At 36.5% G+C, this 17,593-nt stretch overlaps 2 protein-coding genes and 1 long non-coding RNA gene across 3 annotated transcripts; 1 reads left to right on the forward strand and 2 right to left on the reverse strand.

The window, feature by feature from the left end:
* Positions 1–732: 732 nt before the first annotated feature.
* LOC121789513 lies at positions 733–3,785 on the reverse strand (the record flags this gene model as incomplete). Its single annotated transcript, XM_042187958.1, has 5 exons — positions 3,675–3,785; positions 2,563–2,626; positions 2,095–2,176; positions 1,022–1,175; positions 733–847 (listed from the first exon to the last, which is right to left on the reverse strand). Coding segments are annotated over exons 2-5 (406 nt in total), but the record flags the coding sequence as incomplete, so codon positions are not given.
* Positions 3,786–6,060: 2,275 nt separating this feature from the next.
* LOC121789510 lies at positions 6,061–7,453 on the reverse strand. Its single transcript, XR_006048058.1, has 3 exons — positions 7,016–7,453; positions 6,756–6,940; positions 6,061–6,670 (listed from the first exon to the last, which is right to left on the reverse strand). It is a non-coding gene; the product is annotated as an uncharacterized LOC121789510 (long non-coding RNA).
* A 5,137-nt stretch (positions 7,454–12,590) lies between these two features.
* Positions 12,591–16,146, forward strand: LOC121789511 (probable pectin methylesterase CGR3). Its single transcript, XM_042187957.1, has 6 exons — positions 12,591–12,919; positions 13,055–13,094; positions 13,611–13,649; positions 14,402–14,776; positions 15,342–15,397; positions 15,746–16,146. The coding sequence occupies exons 1-6, from the start codon at positions 12,797–12,799 to the stop codon at positions 15,896–15,898; spliced, it is 786 nt and encodes a 261-aa protein (XP_042043891.1). The 5' UTR covers positions 12,591–12,796; the 3' UTR covers positions 15,899–16,146.
* The last annotated feature ends 1,447 nt before the right edge of the window (positions 16,147–17,593 follow it).

The following is a 17,593-nucleotide window of genomic DNA, read 5'->3' on the forward strand; positions in this document are numbered from 1 at the left end:
TTTATGCTTCATTCAGTGCACATACCAATTATAGGAAATGTCCCCTAGCTAGTACATTTTTTTAGTACCAATCACCTCCTACATACATACTCCTTCCGTCCCATGTTACTCGCATCGCACTTTTCGTTTTAGGTTGTATATTTGGGATTGTTTTTTTAGTGTAATTAAATTAGTATGTTAGTGTAATGAGAGATCACTTAATAAAGGAACACTTAATCAACTCTAATATATAATTAAATACCTTAATTCTTACTTAAAATAGAAATAGTGTAAGTAGTTTGGGATGAGCCGAAATAGAAAAGTGCGAATAATACAGGACATAGGGAGTATTACGTAAAGAAAAATGATAACATGGCCTCTATGGAATATTCTTGATAATCTATGGAATTTTAAAGATGAAACTTGCTAAGTAAGTAAGATATTTTCAATTTTCCTTTCTATCTTGTATTTAAGATAATTTCAATTTTTGTTTATATCTTCCATTTTCCATTTTTATGTTGTATAATACAACTTACAACATATTGATAGGATACATTGATTATCATTCATTTAAGATTTGGGTCAATGGTTCTAGAAAACTTGGGATATGAAGCTCTTAGATCAAAGCAACACATTATATTTCTTCTCTAGATCCTAACTTGCATAATTAGTAAAATAGCAAAGAACCACCTTTTACTAGGGGGTTTAGAATGCAAGAGTGATGATAAATCTCAAAAGTGTGTTATGCCAAACCTGGAGATGTTTTTGATGCTTTCCCTTTGAATCGAACAGTTGCAAGGTCATATTTTGAGCCTTCAAGAGGAGGTAGTATGTAGAGTTCAAACAATCCGAAGTTTGATATAGCAACCTTCAAATTTAGCAAACATGACAACATTACATTTCCCCAAAAACACAACAACTGAGACCTAGGTCCATTATAAGTCCCAGACACGAAAAGCAAATAGTTCCAGTCACCTTCTACTCATGGGACTAACATTACTTCAGTAAAAAAAGTTCCAGAATACTTGCAATTGTATATTACCCTGTTATGCTTCTGAAGGAAATCCAAGAACTGCCCCCATTCTTTTTCCTGATGGGAATCTTCACAGGCTGGTGTTATAGAAAAACCAGGCAATGAAGATAGAAATCTGACCTTGTCTTTCCTGACAATGGAAGTTATGTCCCAAACTGCAGGCCTGTCATTCATGTACTTTTAAAAGGCTTGGATTTATAAACCAAAGAATGCAATTAGATTTCCAAATTAAAGGCACAAAAAAGTGACAAGAAGAACTTAGAAATCAAAAGGGAAAAAGATTACTAGAATGTCAGGCTCTTTTGACATGATCAGTATCTATGCGGGAGCATGTATACATAAGACAAACTACTAAGTACTAACAAGTTCATAAATCCACAGTCCACATTCATATATTGTGAATTGAGAGAAGACAACTAATAAATCTAAAAATGGTTTTGGATTTTGCACTCTATTTATCCAACTGATAGTTGTTCCATTTTCTACTATCAGATATGTTAATGCAGGTAAAATTTCAAGACTTCGTGAAAAAATATTTTTTTGTCATGTGTGATACATGCTCTGTTGGGACAGCATAAATGCTTGGGCCATTATGTATATAGGCCATTTATGTGCCTTCATGACAGCTAACACAAGTTAATGTGAGTATGATTCTCTCTACTCATACTTCAACTCAGCTCCCAATTAGTCAAACAAGTGAGGTTGATAAAAACTTATACATTTACTTTTATCCTTTAGTCCGTGTAAGAATTCATGTGTCACCTTAATTTTAATATCATCACTCATCAGCCAATCAAAATTGTAAATGACAGATTTTTAAATATATACTAGCAGCGAGTAGGTTACTTCAACCCGTAGCTACATTACCCATCGGGTGGAAATATAAGCATAATGTACCATGGTCAATAGCTACAGTAATACAAACCATGGGCATGTAGAAGAGCTATATACAAGGTCCAGTGAAGACGAACCATAGTATAATAACTTCCACTCAGCATCATATACAGCATGAGTGTGATGTATGTTGCCTCATTGAGAATCTTAAAGGACATGTCAATACATCAGTTGCAGTGGTGACTTACATTTGACTGGGTGGATTGACACATGCTGCACAACTTATAATTCTTTTATCCTTTGTCAGTTTAATAAGAGTCTGGGAACAACCTGCAGAACATTTCATAAAAAGGTCAAATATAGAAGCCTATTTAAGGCTTAATTTCATAGAAATTTATTCATTCACAAAGCATTTACATGAGTGGATGAGTAAAAGCTGCCATAATATCAAAGCTCATGCACAAAAAACATAAATCCACCAACTTAACTCACAACATGCAATGTACAAATTTCCATTGATCTTTTTTTTTGGGGGGGGGTGGGGTCCTTCTCTAATCTCATAATCTAATCAATATGGATGCATGTGAAAGGAAATATGTTTCATTTGAGTGGAAAAAAAGAGAAGGAAGAAAACATAGAGAGAGAGAGAGACAATATATAGGAACAAACGAAACAAAGAATTATTCAATGCGGATGAGTTGAAGTGCAACAATCACCTTCTCCCATTGGAGTATCTTCCATGAAATGATCCCCCATTACAAATCCAGTCATGACATGTAACTTTTAGGAAACAGAGAAGAGAGGGTAAGTTCCTTTAATTAAGCTCAACAGACAAACATTTTATAAATTTATAATTTAGCAACAAATCTTTTGAAAAAGCATCATCTAAGAACGCAAAATAGAAAGTTTAACGATAGCATTCCTATGGATCACAGCCATATGCAGCTTGTGATACGTAACACACAAATCATTGTTTCAACCATAATTTTCACACAATGAAAACTCAAGAGCAGTAGGAGAAGGTGGAGTGCAACCATTGACCAAACTCTCAACACTAGCCGCCCACATTTCTAATTTCATCATCGGCGCCTAATTAATCACATCCTGACGTGACTTTGAAATATGCCACCAGTAAATTTTCTCATCTAAAGTATGTAGAATTAACTTATCACCTAGATAATTCGCAACACAGAGCTTTTTTCAAGAGAATTTTGCTATCATATCAAAAATTACGCCATCATCAATCAAAGCCACACTCAGTTACCAAAAGCAACACTATTATGAAGTTGTATCTTATAATCAGCACTATGAGCATCACTTTCGGTGCATTCAACGAGCAGCACAAATATTACATGTAAAGCGCCAGCCTCATACACAACACAAAAAGATCCAGCTCAAAAACTCAACGAATTAGCAAAATTTCAAATGACGAGGAAATGTTTACAGTAAAATCAATCGACTCAAAGCAAGAAACACTCAAAAAATCATAAAATTGAAACATTATCACTCAATTCTGCAGCATATACAAAATATCATAACCCTATGCCATGCAATCAAACTATTGAAAGGTGCTGAAGCTACTGTAGTAAAATTCAAATGGAAAGACATTTTCGAACGAAGCGGGAAAACAAAATAGCTGTCTCATCACCAAAACCCTACCACCTACAAAAAAGGGGAACACTGTATATGATGATCAAAACACGCCAAAACAACGAAGCAACAACAGCAAAATGTGAGAATTTTTATATTTTCGTGTACGTATATTAGTATTTAGCTAGTTTAGCTTCAATGTGTATACATAAATTCGTGAGAATTTGCAAATACTAACCCAGAATTTCTGATTGAAGACTGAGAGAGATTCGTGAGAATTTGCAAATACTAACCCAGAATTTCTGATTGAACTGAGAGAGAGAATTGCTTTCGACGTTAGCACAGTAGCTTCAGCTATAAAATAACTGCTGATTATTGGAGCCGTACAACTTTGAAAAGTGAAATGTAATATATAATGGTAAATTGTAAATTACCCGATGTAAATGTTTCATATAGATAATTAATTTCATTGTTCATAATTAAATGTAATGTTTCATATTTGTAATCCCATTTATTTTTACTAATTTTAATAAATTGACACAATATTTAGTAAAACATTTTATTAGTAGTATTTTATTATAGATATAGGACTCATTTTTCTTATAATTTTCATTCACTTTTATTTGTATATCATAGAACTAAAATGAAAGGCAACAGAAAATAAATGACTAATTTTGCAGCACTATACAAAATTGGTTCTTATTCTTAATAGTACTAGTAAATAATTCACCTTTATATAAATATAAAGATTTGAGATCAATTATGAATCCATTTTGAATGTAATTTGCAATTATGATAACTAATTGAGGGCAATATATTCAGCCACAAAATGTGACGTTATGTTGAATATTGATTATATATGTGCCCATCTGATTTTATGTATCTTCCAAATCTTGTTTACTTTTATTAAAGTGATTGATGTTTATTAGATCAAAAAATACGAGATGGAGTTGCAATAATATTGTTTCGGATTTTATAAATTGTTAAATCTTATTTTCACAACTTATAAAAGGTGTGAGGAGATTCAGCTAAGCGATACGTCCGTATATTTATCACCTACAAATTTATAAAATATGTCACTCAATCATTACAAAGTAGAAGTTCGATTTTCATCTCACCAAAATATAAGTGACATATATATTGATATGATCATCAACATTAAAGTGTGGATAAAATGTTTGAAATTTATTTAATTAATTATATAGCTAAATTCCCTTGTTCGGGCTTGAATGCTCAAGGAGTGGGCCTGTGCGGAGGGCTGCGGCAATGCTTACCTCCACACGAGGGCCCGGGCCAAATAGGGTCTTCAATATAGGAAAAGACTGGATGGCTGATCTGTGACTTCTCCATCGTCTCTGGGCTAGACGTTTCACGTTCAGAGGCTCGAGAAGACATTTTATATTTTCTATATAAAAAGTTATTGCATTCAAGACGAAATTAAATGTTTTAGTGAGAAGAAACAACATAAGGTAGATGTTGGGAAGTTCCCTGGCTACAAATTACAATAGCTTGTGGTGACATTGTGAGAACTATGAGAACAAAAATTTCAAGAAAAGCCATTACTTTAGCTCCCATATTAATGTTGGAGGTTAAATTAAGATGCTTTTTTTTGTGAGTTAGTGTTTGATTAAATCCTCAATTTATACAGATAGATTTGAGTATTTTTGAGATACACTTGGGCCCTTGGCTACTTCCACACATAACTTTACGTTTTGGAAAATATTTCCTAATGCACATTACTTTCTCCCTTTCTAAATAACTGTCCTATTTAGTTCTTTTTCTTATTTTGTATTGGAGTTTTCTTTTCATTTGAAACAAAGTGGTTTTAAAAAAAAGTTTGTTGAATATGAATTTCATTTATATATAATTATTTATCATTTAAAGTAGTACAAGATAAATGAGATTCAAGGAATATATTTTTCGTATACAACTTGATCATTCATTATTATATGGGAAATAAAACTAACTAGTCAATTTTTTAGGTGTTCTATCTGTCGTATCACCTGTGATTGATTTATCTTTTTTAATTATTTCTGTAGAAGTGATTGATTTCCATTTTTAGTTAAAAACAAAATATCTAATTATTTTTATTTTACTCTCTCTTTATCTCTTTTACTTTATCGTTTCCACTTAACTCAATAAATATCATTTTCTTAAATCTTATGCCGAAAAAAAAATCAATCACATGCGATAGGATGGGGGATTAGTAATTATGCTCTAGCTCCTTAAAGGGATAATGAGAGCAAATGGGGACTTCAACAATTAGTCAAATTTATCCTATTTAATTTACCTCTTTTTCACATGCTCATTACTTTCTCCATCTCTAAATATTTATCCTATTTACCTCTTTTCTTTATTTTATGCAATTAGTACTCTATTCCTCCACCAGAGTCTTTTTTTTACCCGAGTTTTAATAAATATGAAGGGTTTTAATAAATATTATTGGAGGAAAACGAGTTAATAAAGTTCATTACAATATATATGTATTCCATTTTCATATACTCCTTAGTTGTAAAATTTAAAGCACTTGGAAAGTTTTTTTTAAACTTCTTTAAATAATTAATGAGTGCAATGAAAATTTAAAGTAGTAGTAGATGAAAAATTTTTCCACACAAAACATGGCATTTTGAAAATTTCTCAACTTGCACATTACTTTCTCCATCTCTAAATAGTTGTCTTATTTAGCTCCACACAAAGATGCTTTTGATTATTCACCAAGAATAAATGCTATACAATTAAAACACACAAACTTTGTACTATACACACCTCTAAAAAAAGTTGCATTTTTGGTTGCCTTCAAATCATACAATATTCATCAATCCACCTCTTCTTTTTTCATGAAAATCCCAAAAATTAATCCTTGTCGTCTTCATCAATGAGATCTTGCATTTGATCATGCTCTACTTCTACCTCAACTCGAACCTCTCCGCTCCTCTCCTTCTCCCATTCATCCATCTCTTCGCCATCGCGCTCTCCACTCTCCACTTCTTCGCCTCTGCCTCTCTCAACCCCATCCATCCGCGGCCTCAGCTCCTTCCTCCCGATTTTCTCATCGTTCTTCATGTCTCGTGGATTCTTGATATTGTAAAGAAGCCACACACAAATGGCCACAAGCAAAAAATATGCGAATGACATGCTTCACCTTCAAGCCTTTAGCTCTCAAATTTCGATGCATGGCAAACTCACCAATGCTTATAGAGTGTAGACAGGGCCATCCCGACAAAATCAGAGGCCCTGTGCAAAAATCTAAAATGAGGCCTACCACTATAGAAAAAAAGACAATGCATTTTAAAGCTATATGATAATTAAAGAAATATACCATTTCGAACCTCGATTGCATAGTCTTTACTTGAACAACATCATTCTTTTGGTGTTCTTTGAAATGAAATCTTCGACGATGTTCTCATATGCAATCTTCTCCAACATCTCACTCTCGAGTGCGATTATGGCCAAATCATTCAGTCTATCTTGTGTCATTGTAGAACACAAATATGACTTCAATAGCTTCAATTTAGAAAAGCTTCGTTCTATAAATTTGCAACAGATTAGAAAAAGAGGTATGGAGAGAGCAGAACGTACCTGCCCTGATGGGATGATCGTCGTCTCGTTGAACAAATTGATGCGTTTGCGCTGCTCCCAATCGCAATGGCCGACGATGGCAAGCGCTGCAGAAGCGATCAACGATGGCTCTGGTGAGCTAGTCCCTGTTGCGGCGTTTGTCGATGAGGAACACCGAACACTAACAGGCGGCTCCCAGGTCTACGATCGGGAAAAGAAACCGATCAGAATTGGAGTCACGGTGCTAGAAAAAGGCCTGGGCGTTGCTATACAAGAGAAATAGCTTTGTTGGGCTGAAAAAATAGGAATACATGTATATGGGCTGAAATATTTCAGAGGCCCCTGAAAATTGGGGTCCCTGTGCAGTCGCACAGGCCGCACGGGCCAAGGGACGGGCATGAGTGTAGAGAGTCAAATATATAAAGAAAACAAAGGAATCATGTCACTTGCAAAAGTGTAATAAGCATTGATTCTTGAATAATGGGAACATTATCTTTGGATATATTTGTAATCTAACTTTTGTGGCTAGACCCTTTTCAAGATTACTAGAGATTGGTTTGAGAAGGAAAGTTAAAAAAAAATGAGTGGATGTGAAAAAGTTGGTAGTTTGAGAGATTTTAATGAGATGGAGTGGGGATAAAGGCATTTTAAATGTGTCGGCAAATAGCATATATTTATTATGGGACCTCAATTGTAGTTCTAACTTTTAATTGCCTAGGTAATTATTGTAGTCTTTGGAGTACTTTTAAAAAGGAAAAAGAAAATCACAATTTTCTGAAATAATTTACAAAGAACACAAGACGAATATCACATTTGAAAAATTACACATGAAATGTGCGTATTTAGAATTATGATTAAAACTAAACCACGTCTTATTGCAAAACGCATAACTGTCATTTTTTGACAACACAAATGTCATTTTCAATTCGTTTTAGCATATGCGGCTTTTAAAAATATGGAGGTTATTTTATATCGTTTCAAGTTATCTTTTCTAAAACGAACTAAAAAACAAACTCAAAATGACTTCCATGCTATCTAAAAAAATCATCCGCCTTTTGATTATGTATTTTGCAATGAGATTGAGTTCGGTATATATAATAACCTTATAAATGATATGCTCGATAAACATAATTAAATTACAGAAATTATAGATTTTGGATTTCTTAGGCCTCTCCAGGGCTGAAATATAAATCTCCACATTTACATTTCCAACACATTGGCTTATAATTCGAAATATAATCTCCTCTCGAATATGCTATAATATTAATTCTTGGAGAATATAATTGTTTTTGGAACATGATTTTCTTTGGTGTCACAATTGGAACCTGAACTGCCTCGCAATTTCCACAAGATTTACATTTTTTACCATCACATCTTGGAGGCTTTGATCCTGTCAATGGTCTCATTTTGAGAACCTTTTCTTCACTTATTTTCTGCATATATGCATAACCAATTCATTATACAAAATAATTTTTACTACTAAATTTCAAACTCTTGCTGTAAATATTTCAAGAAACCATACCATTGTGAGATCATTAGACAGTTTGGAGATTTGTCTTCCTGACCCAGCGACACCAAAGTAGGCATGCCAGATTCACAATCGTTGGTAGGCAACGACCTCCAACACAATCGTGGGATGTGTGCCCTTGTGCCCGCTAGTGGATTATCCTCTCCAAGCCGTTGGACAATTCTTCCACTGCCAGTGCATACAGTCGATGCTGCCCAGCATCCCCGGGAAGCCGTGCGTCCGCTCGTGCATGTTCACCAACTTCCTAACGTCGTCGGTCGTTGGCTTTCTCAAGTATGTATCCTTGAATGCTTCGATGACTGTCCGACAGAATTTAGCTAGGCAATCCCGTCCAGTATGCTCGCTTACATGGAGATGTCAACGAACATATTTGAAGTAGTTCCGTAAGCGAGTTGACGTATGGAAAATGTGCATTTCTGCAAAGTCGATATACTTTGCCGGCCCACAGCATCGGTGGTTTGCTTGAAATACGAGTCACGAGCTACAACTACGTTGATGATGCGCAGGAACAAAGGCCTCCGCATTCGGAACCGGCGACGGAACATCTGATCACTCCATCGAGGATCTCTAGAGAAATTATCTGTGAAAAGCCGCAAACCAGCTTATTCACGGTCTCGGTGGATATATATCCGAGTACATGGTACTCGGACGTGTTGTTCGTTCCACGCTTGAACAGCAGTTTGGTAGCGTTCCACTTCGTTGTTGATTTCTTCTTGGATTGGCGGTATCACCGCGTCTAACATTCGGGCCATTTGAGCTTCGATTGCTCTTTGACGAGGAGGCATTTTTTTGAATTTTAGGGAGAGAAATGAAGTTGAATGGATATGAAAATGGATGGAGTGGTATTTATAGATAAATTTCAAATTAAAAAAATATATATATTTTGAAGCAGCGGCCCGGTCCGGCCCGAACACCAATTAACGCTGGGCCGGACCGCGTTTCAGCCCATCCCGATACACTTAAACCATGAGCCGGGCCCGACCCCGGGCGCGTTCCTGGGCCGCAACTGCGTCCCCGGGACCGGCCTAAGGTTGTCTTAACTTATGAGTATTGGCCTTCCTCATGTTTCATATAGTCTTAGACCAATCTCAAACAAATGAACACCCTCAAATTAATTTTGGGCAATTTCAGACGATGATATATAGGATTAGTCATTTATATGTAAGATTTCAAATAATCTTGATGTGTAACTCACCTACTATAGATTATTCTGCATAGTGACGGATGCACTTAACATAATTTATAAGATCAGACACTAAATAAGGTCATTGATGGTATCAGAATGTAAAAGTGGTATCACGAGTTTAGCTTGCAACGAATGATGACCGAAAGATAAAAGCAAATCATAACCCTAAGTGGTGGGCTGGAGTTGTCGCACTTTGACTCGGCATCAACTCCAAAGTCCAAATTTAATGATAATTTACCACTCTCATGGTTGGCATTAGGGTCAGTCGATCTTCCAAGTCCACCTACATCTATCATTGATTATGTATAAAATTATTTCAATTATAGTGAACAATGTGAATTATTTTTTCAGTTACATTCAAACAATGCATGCGTATATAGTAGTATATTATAAATTAACCATTTAGGCCCACTCTTGGCTCATCTAAGAAACATTACTATCTAAGGCCACCCGCAGCGTCCCGTCCCGTCACCATCCCTCCGGAACACCCGTCACGCCGAGACGCAGCGCGAGACGTCTCGCCACGCGCTCCCAGGCAATGCGTGACGCCCACTCGCCGGCCAGCGAGTGGGTTTCGTCACGCTGACGCACTAATTCATTTTTTTTAAAAAAAATCGAATTAAATAAAAAAAATTAAAACTAAAAATTCGAAAACGGGTAATATTACCGTTCGACCGTTTTTTTTACTCTATAAATACTCCTATTTCATTCTCATTTTACACGCAAACACACATCTAAACCTCTCAAATCATCTCTCTTTCCTCTCCAATTTTCATCTCAAATCATCTCTTTTATTCTTCCCCCAAATTTAATCGATCTAATGGATCCATATGAGCAAATGCGTCAAATAATGGAAGAATCACTTGAAGAAGATCGACGCCGGGAGGTGAAGGAAGCCGCGCCGCCCCAAAGACGCTCCCGGACTTACATCCATCGTAACCGGGAGGAAGCCGCCGCAAGGTTAGTCCGCGACTACTTCAGCGATAACCCGGTGTGGGGAGATACCTACTTTCGTCGCCGTTTCCGCATGCGGCGACCGCTATTTCTCCACATCGCAAATACATTGGCGGCCCGGGAAGAGTTCTTCCAAGAAAGGTTCAACGTCGTTGGCCGTCCCAGCCATACGACGTTGCAGAAATGTACTGCAGCAATCCGTCAGCTTGCAACTGGACAAACGGCGAATGTGTTCGACGAATACCTCCACATTGGAGAAAGCACTGGGAGAATGTGCTTGCTCCAATTCTGCAAAGGCGTCCGGACAGCCTTCACCGACGAATTTCTCCGGAAGCCAAGCACGGCAGATTGTCTGTTCCTGCTCCGCCTTGACGAAGAAGTGCATGGATTCCCGGGATGCTTGGCAGCGTCGATTGCATGCACTGACAATGGAAGAATTGCCCGGTGGCGTGGAGGGGGTCGTGCACGAGCGGCCACAAAGGCTCCCACCCCACCGTTGTACTCGAGGCCGTTACCGACTACCGGCTATGGATCTGACATGCGTACTTCGGGGTCCCCGGCTCGAACAACGACATAAACGTGCTCCATCAATCCGACCCCTTCGCCGAAGTTTTGGATGGTAAAGCGTCGGCCATCAACTTCACCGCTAACAACCGGCGCTATAAAATGGGGTACTATCTTGCCGACGGCATCTACCCGAAGTGGCCAACCTTCGTGAAGACGTGCACCAGGCCTGTGAACGCAAAGCAGACGCTTTTTGCGCAGAAGCATGAGGCTGCTCGGAAGGATGTGGAGCGGGTGTTCGGGGTTCTCCAAGCGCGCTTCAACATTATCAAAGCCCCGGCTCGTACGTGGTTCATGGAGAGTATGGTCGACATCATGTATACGTGCATAATCTTGCACCACATGATTGTCCAAGACGAAGGACCCGAGGCGGGAAATTGGTTCGACCCTGAAGCCCCCGGAAGCTCTACCGCAAGTAGTCCGCCACGCAGTGGAGTGCATCCGTCTATACTAGAACGGTTGTCTATTCGGGCAAGGACACGTGACTCTTCCGCCCACGCCCAACTCCAAGATGATCTAATGGATCACATTTGGGTAAAATTTGGCGGATGAGATTATTAAATTATATATTTTTAATTTTTTAGGAAATTATTAAATTATGTTTTTTTACGGATTTTATGTTGTAAGTTTATTTTATTTAATGAAGTGTGTTTTTATTAATTTAATTTGGTTGGAAATAAAAATAAAAAATGAAATTGAATGAATAGCAATTTAAGGGACGGTTAAGAGACGGAGGGTTGCAGGTTCCGTCCCTTAGTTAAGAGATGGAGTAAAAAAGTACAGTGTGGCTCATGAATAGTAATTTAAGGGACGGATAAGTGACAGAGGTTCCGTCCCTTAGTTAAGAGATGGAGTAAAAAAGTACAGTGGGTCCATGAATAGTAATTTAAGGAATGGTTAAGGGACGGATAAGTGACAACGTTGCGGATAGCCTAAGGACCCAAGTTTTTAAATTTTTGTGTATTTTATTTGGTACTTAAAATCCCAGAGATAGATAACGACTTCTCAAGAACTCACGTGTCAATTATTTAGTTAATCCTTTATATCTTTCTTTGATAATTGAATTCCATCATGTAAAAAATTGTAAGTTAGAATGTGGGAAGAACATTCCTTCTCACTAACGTTGGTGGAATAAATAGGAGTATAATTTATGACTTTTTTGTTGTTTTGTAGTTTGGTTGAAAATTTATTGCAAAAAACTGTATAAAAACTCGTATGAAAAAGTTGGTATGGGAACTTTATGGAGTAGTATTTATACAATCTTTAAACTTATAGTATAATTAAAATAATGATATATTTGGTACTCCATATTAGATATAATTATCACTAAATTTGTGTCGGCTTCATCATTGTTTTTGTACCCGTGTCATTAATTAAGGGATAATTATAGTATCATATACACAAAATAAGTGATGATTATCATATAGTTATGTAAATTTTATTTTTTTTTATTAATTAATTTGATCAATCTTCCATCACTTCTCACACACTGCAGCGATTCAATTTTCATTTTTGAAGAAATTTTTTTCCACAAAATCTACACACACATCAGTTCTAGCTTGACAAAGAAATGGCAGCTAGAAGGCCGATTAATCCCTCTCGGCGCATATCTGAGACTGGAGCAGTTCTATCATCGTCTTCGTTGCAATCCAGATCCCGTTCTCCTTCTTATTTGTCGATTGCGCTCATTCTGGTATATTCATTTCTATATCTGTGCGTGTGTGTGTTGTGATTCAATTTGTTTTTGAATGAAGCGGATTCTGATTGGCGAAATTGAACCTGAACGCGCTCCTTGCTTGACTTGTTCAGCTTGATCTCAATTTTGCAGGGGGCATTGTTTGTGATTGGTTATCTATATCGCGGCCAAGGTTCGAATTGTTTTTTGAAGAAAAATTAATTGCTTGTGTTTAGCTGGAATTGCTTTTAAGTGAAATCAAATTCGTGTAGATTGGGGATGTTGACAATGTATGTAGTAGTAGTTGATAATCAATGCATAGATGTAGGAGGTTTGCTCTGAAATGCTTTTGAATTTCTCTGATATTTTTATTGCTATAAATTGTCTGCAAATTTGAGTAGTGGTGTATATCATTTTGCTCTTATATATTGGATGTGATGTGACGACGTGAAGAGAAATGCTTATATGATTCAATCTGATATTGGCGAATGTAAGAGAGCAAAGATTTTCAAATATTAGAAGATAAACTGTTTTGTGTGTTCCAAATGACTAGCATGGTAGTAGTAATAGTTTTCTCACTTTTGGTTTACCGTGTTATATTTGAACAACTTGAGATACTTCATGGTGCTTTTTGTGCTACTATGCTATGATGTCGACCAGTGTGTTTTATACTTTATGCTTTGACTGAAAGGAAATGATTTCCTGATAGGTGGTTTTGGAAATCCTAAAGCTCTGAATCGTGTGGAAGGTAATTGTACTGAGAGCTCTTTATTTTATCGAATCTTGTAAACTGAGCAATCTTAAATCTTGTGCATATAAATGGGGCTTAAGTTCTGATTCTTTTGTTGTCTATAACCTGTTTCATGATGGTGGATCCATAGTTCACTATGATGGAGAAATATTTGAATATAAATGGTACATGGTCTAGGTTACTTTGTTCTGTTTCTTGTTGAGAAAGGAATACTGATTTTTGGGGCAGAGGCTTCATGAAATTTCAGTGTTCATGAATAGAGACTTCTATTTAGCAGTTTACATGATTTATCACATCAAATTAGTACCTTTTTTTCAGTTGAAAATATTTCTCAGGTACAATATGCCCGGTTATTATTTACTTGTTGTACTTGATTGGCATGCTATTAGTTTCTTTATGAGATTGCCTGCTGATTTAGGAGAAAACTTGCATCATATAGAGCTCCAGAACAGTCAATGTTTATTTAACTTTTTAAAAATTCTTTGAGTCTTCCCTATCTAATCTAAAATACTCTCATTACATTTTGTCTCGTCTGCATATATTCTTTCCTAAAATAACACATGTATGAAGGGTTCTGCAATAAAACAAGAGGTAGCACTTCTGGACCACCGTAGCTTCCCTCAGAACATGGATGCATATATTTATTTTTTTGGTTGACAGATTTCACTTACATGCTTAACGATGAGAATAGATGGTTGGTGCGCATGCTGACATTTATCTTGGGGTTCATCATCATGTTCTACATGCAGGAGATATTTCATGCACTGGAGAAGTTGAACGTGCCATTCCGATTCTAAAAAAAGTATATGGTGACATTATGCTCAAGGTATTGCATGTTGGTCCAGAGACTTGTTTTGTTGTTTCAAGATTGATAAAGGAGGAAGGCACTGAAGCTTTTGGTGTGGAACCTTATGATGTTGAAGATGCTGATGAGGCATGCAAGAGACTGGTGCACAAAGGCCTTGTTCGTGTGGCTGATATCAAATTTCCTCTTCCCTACAAGGCAAAATCATTTCCTCTTGTCATTGTGTCGGATGCGTTGGATTACTTGTCTCCGAGATATCTCAACAGGAGCCTGCCTGCATTAACAAGGCTATCATCTGATGGTCTGGTCATATTCACGAGTAAGTAGTTAATGCCATGTTTCTTTACAAGTTTTATTGAAATTCTTTTTGTTAGCTGAATTTATGGGATTTAGTCTATTTCATTTTATCTCCAAATTTACAGCCAAAAATCCTCATAGAAGGCATCATACATGACGAAAACTAATCTGGACTACCGGTTATTGATTTATGCATGGCTTGTACAACCTATTATTTTAACCAACTAGATTGGGTTCTGTTCACAACAAACAAATTCTTGCTTATGTCATTTCCCTACAATGATGGTGATTACCCATTGGGAAAAGCCAACTTCGGCCGTTATTCATTGGAAGATAGTAGCTTGGCAAGTACTGATCACTTGCATTGATTTATGGAACTACCTTGTTGTGACTTCAAGTTTTTGGCCACTAAAGGTAGCAGAGGACTCAATCACCTTGGCTTAGATGTATTAACATACATGTTCAACTTGCATTTTCGCACTGGGCTATACTTCTTTATTTTCCTCATGTTGCTCAAGCCATCCTTTTTATGGCTGTTACTGCTTCCATGGGCCTTGTATATTAACTACCTTACTGTAAACTTGTAGGGTATCCGAGCAAACAAAAAGCAAAGTCTGTTGATAAAGCCAGATATGGACGTTCTGTAAGTTATCTTTGTCTCACGATTTTTTCATCCATTTTATCTTTACCCTTTCTTGCTCAAGGATACTGCAGAACTTCCATTTGGTTTTTGGCTGTTGAGAACAATATATCAAGTAGTATTAAATATGGCCAACCGGAGTAGGCAAGAAACATTCAACCTTCTCCGTAATTGGATGCTCGGGATTTCAAATCTGAGCTCCGATAATGGGAGCTTGCTTGATGTTCTTGCCAAACACCTAATCTCCTCAAAGATATCATTCTGGGAAATATGTTATCTTAATATTTTGCTCATAAAGTACACATTATTTTGCATGCAAATTAAGGCCATTTCCTTATGTTTTGCTAATAGGCTAAGTTGAGGAGTTCGACATGGTGGATAAGATATTTTCTTCAGATGAGCCTAGAGGAGAACGAAGCTGCAACAAAGAAGTTTGAGCAAGCTGCAGCAAAGAGATCATTCACCTCAAATTGCCAAATATTTCATCTCAAGTCTTACCGATGATGTCCTACTAGGTGTAGAATGTCTCTGCATATATATCAAGTAAATGTTGAATAGTTCAGAAAGAAATCCACAAATTTTGTCTCATTTTTGTTTCATCCCAAAATAGGGTCATTACTATTCTTTTATTACTACAATATATGGGGAAATAGAACTTTGATAGCTAAACCTATAAAACTACTGCCTCTATTCAGCCACTCTGCACTGATGAAACTCCAATTCATCTCCTTTTATTGGAGTGCAATTTAGTACATTGGAAAGAGTTGATGTATAATTCCCAAACATTTCTTACTTCATATCTGATTAAATCATAAGTTCGTTTTCAAATATGAAATGTATAATTGGGAGAGAGATTGTTTCTTGCAGCTCAAGATTTTGATGCAAAGTGAATCGATTAACTTGTCTAGCGTCATGTGCTGAGATATTCACGTACGTATGAGTTGTTCCACATAAAAGTGTAAAGTAGAAAACGATCAATTTAAACAACTTTGTGGTGAGACGTTTCCTTTTCAAATCAAATCAATACGTCGTGGGTTTGAATAATCACTATTATATAGGTAAATGAGAACCATTATTAGTCTTGTATGATTTTTTTATAAAAAAAGAAAAAAAAACCCAAGTACCTAGCGATTATAACATTTTAACATGGTATCAAAACAGACTCATTGCCCGAGTTGAATGTGCTCTCGGAGGTGACATGACTCATGTGATCCTAATATTAACAAAATACGAGTTGAGATATTCAAATGTGGATCAAATAACTAGATCCACTTATTTTTCGTTTTGAACCATGAGAACCTGATAGAAGCAACTAAGCAAGGATAAAAGTACGAGCTAGTATTCAAGTTGGTTTTAGTAGAAGAATCTTAAACATCATATATGTTGACAAAAAACACACCAAAATGAATTAAAAACAAACACAAATTGTACGTTTTTCTACAAACACAACTAGACGTCACCACGGTTCGTGAACCACCGGTTCACGGTTCGGAACCGGCGGTTCCGGTTCAAAATTTGTTGGAACCGGAACCGGCCCGTCGAAGACCGCACGGTTCCGGTTTATGAACCGTGAACCGCCGGTTCACTTGAACCGGCCTAACCGTCGGTTGTTACCCGGTTCCGGGCCGGTTCCGCGGTTCGGCGGTTTATCCGATTTTTTTTTTTTTTTTTTGCATTTTGTAAATTGTAATTCAAGTTTAAAATGTAAAAAAACTTGCGTAAATAACATTAGAATGAAGCGATGTACAAATGTAATTTTATTGATACAAATTACAACTTCAAAATTACAAATTACAACTTTAAAATTACAAATTACAAGTTAAAATTTACAAATTACAACATAAAAATTAGAAATTACAACTTCAAAATTATAAATTACAAAAGACTTAAAGTCTTCATTACAATTTACAAAATTACATATTCGAAATAAAGGGGAGAAAAAAGAAATAAAGGAAAAGGACTTGAGCTCAACTTAAATTTAAACTTAAATTTAAAATTTAAGTTGAAATATAAGTTGAGATGCCTACGTATCCTCAATGCTCAATTGCATTTTGGAATCAAAGTCCACGTAGTTCTCTTACCTTGCTTACCTATTTGGCTTGATCGGAAGTATTGGCGCCTACTCTTCTTCGTCGGGGAAGTAGTCTTGGTCGGGTTGTACTACTAGTTTGTCCCAATCCGGTTCTTGGTCTCTAATTT

Source organism: Salvia splendens, unplaced genomic scaffold (assembly GCF_004379255.2).
Source record: "Salvia splendens isolate huo1 unplaced genomic scaffold, SspV2 ctg258, whole genome shotgun sequence".
Lineage (NCBI taxonomy): Eukaryota > Viridiplantae > Streptophyta > Magnoliopsida > Lamiales > Lamiaceae > Salvia > Salvia splendens.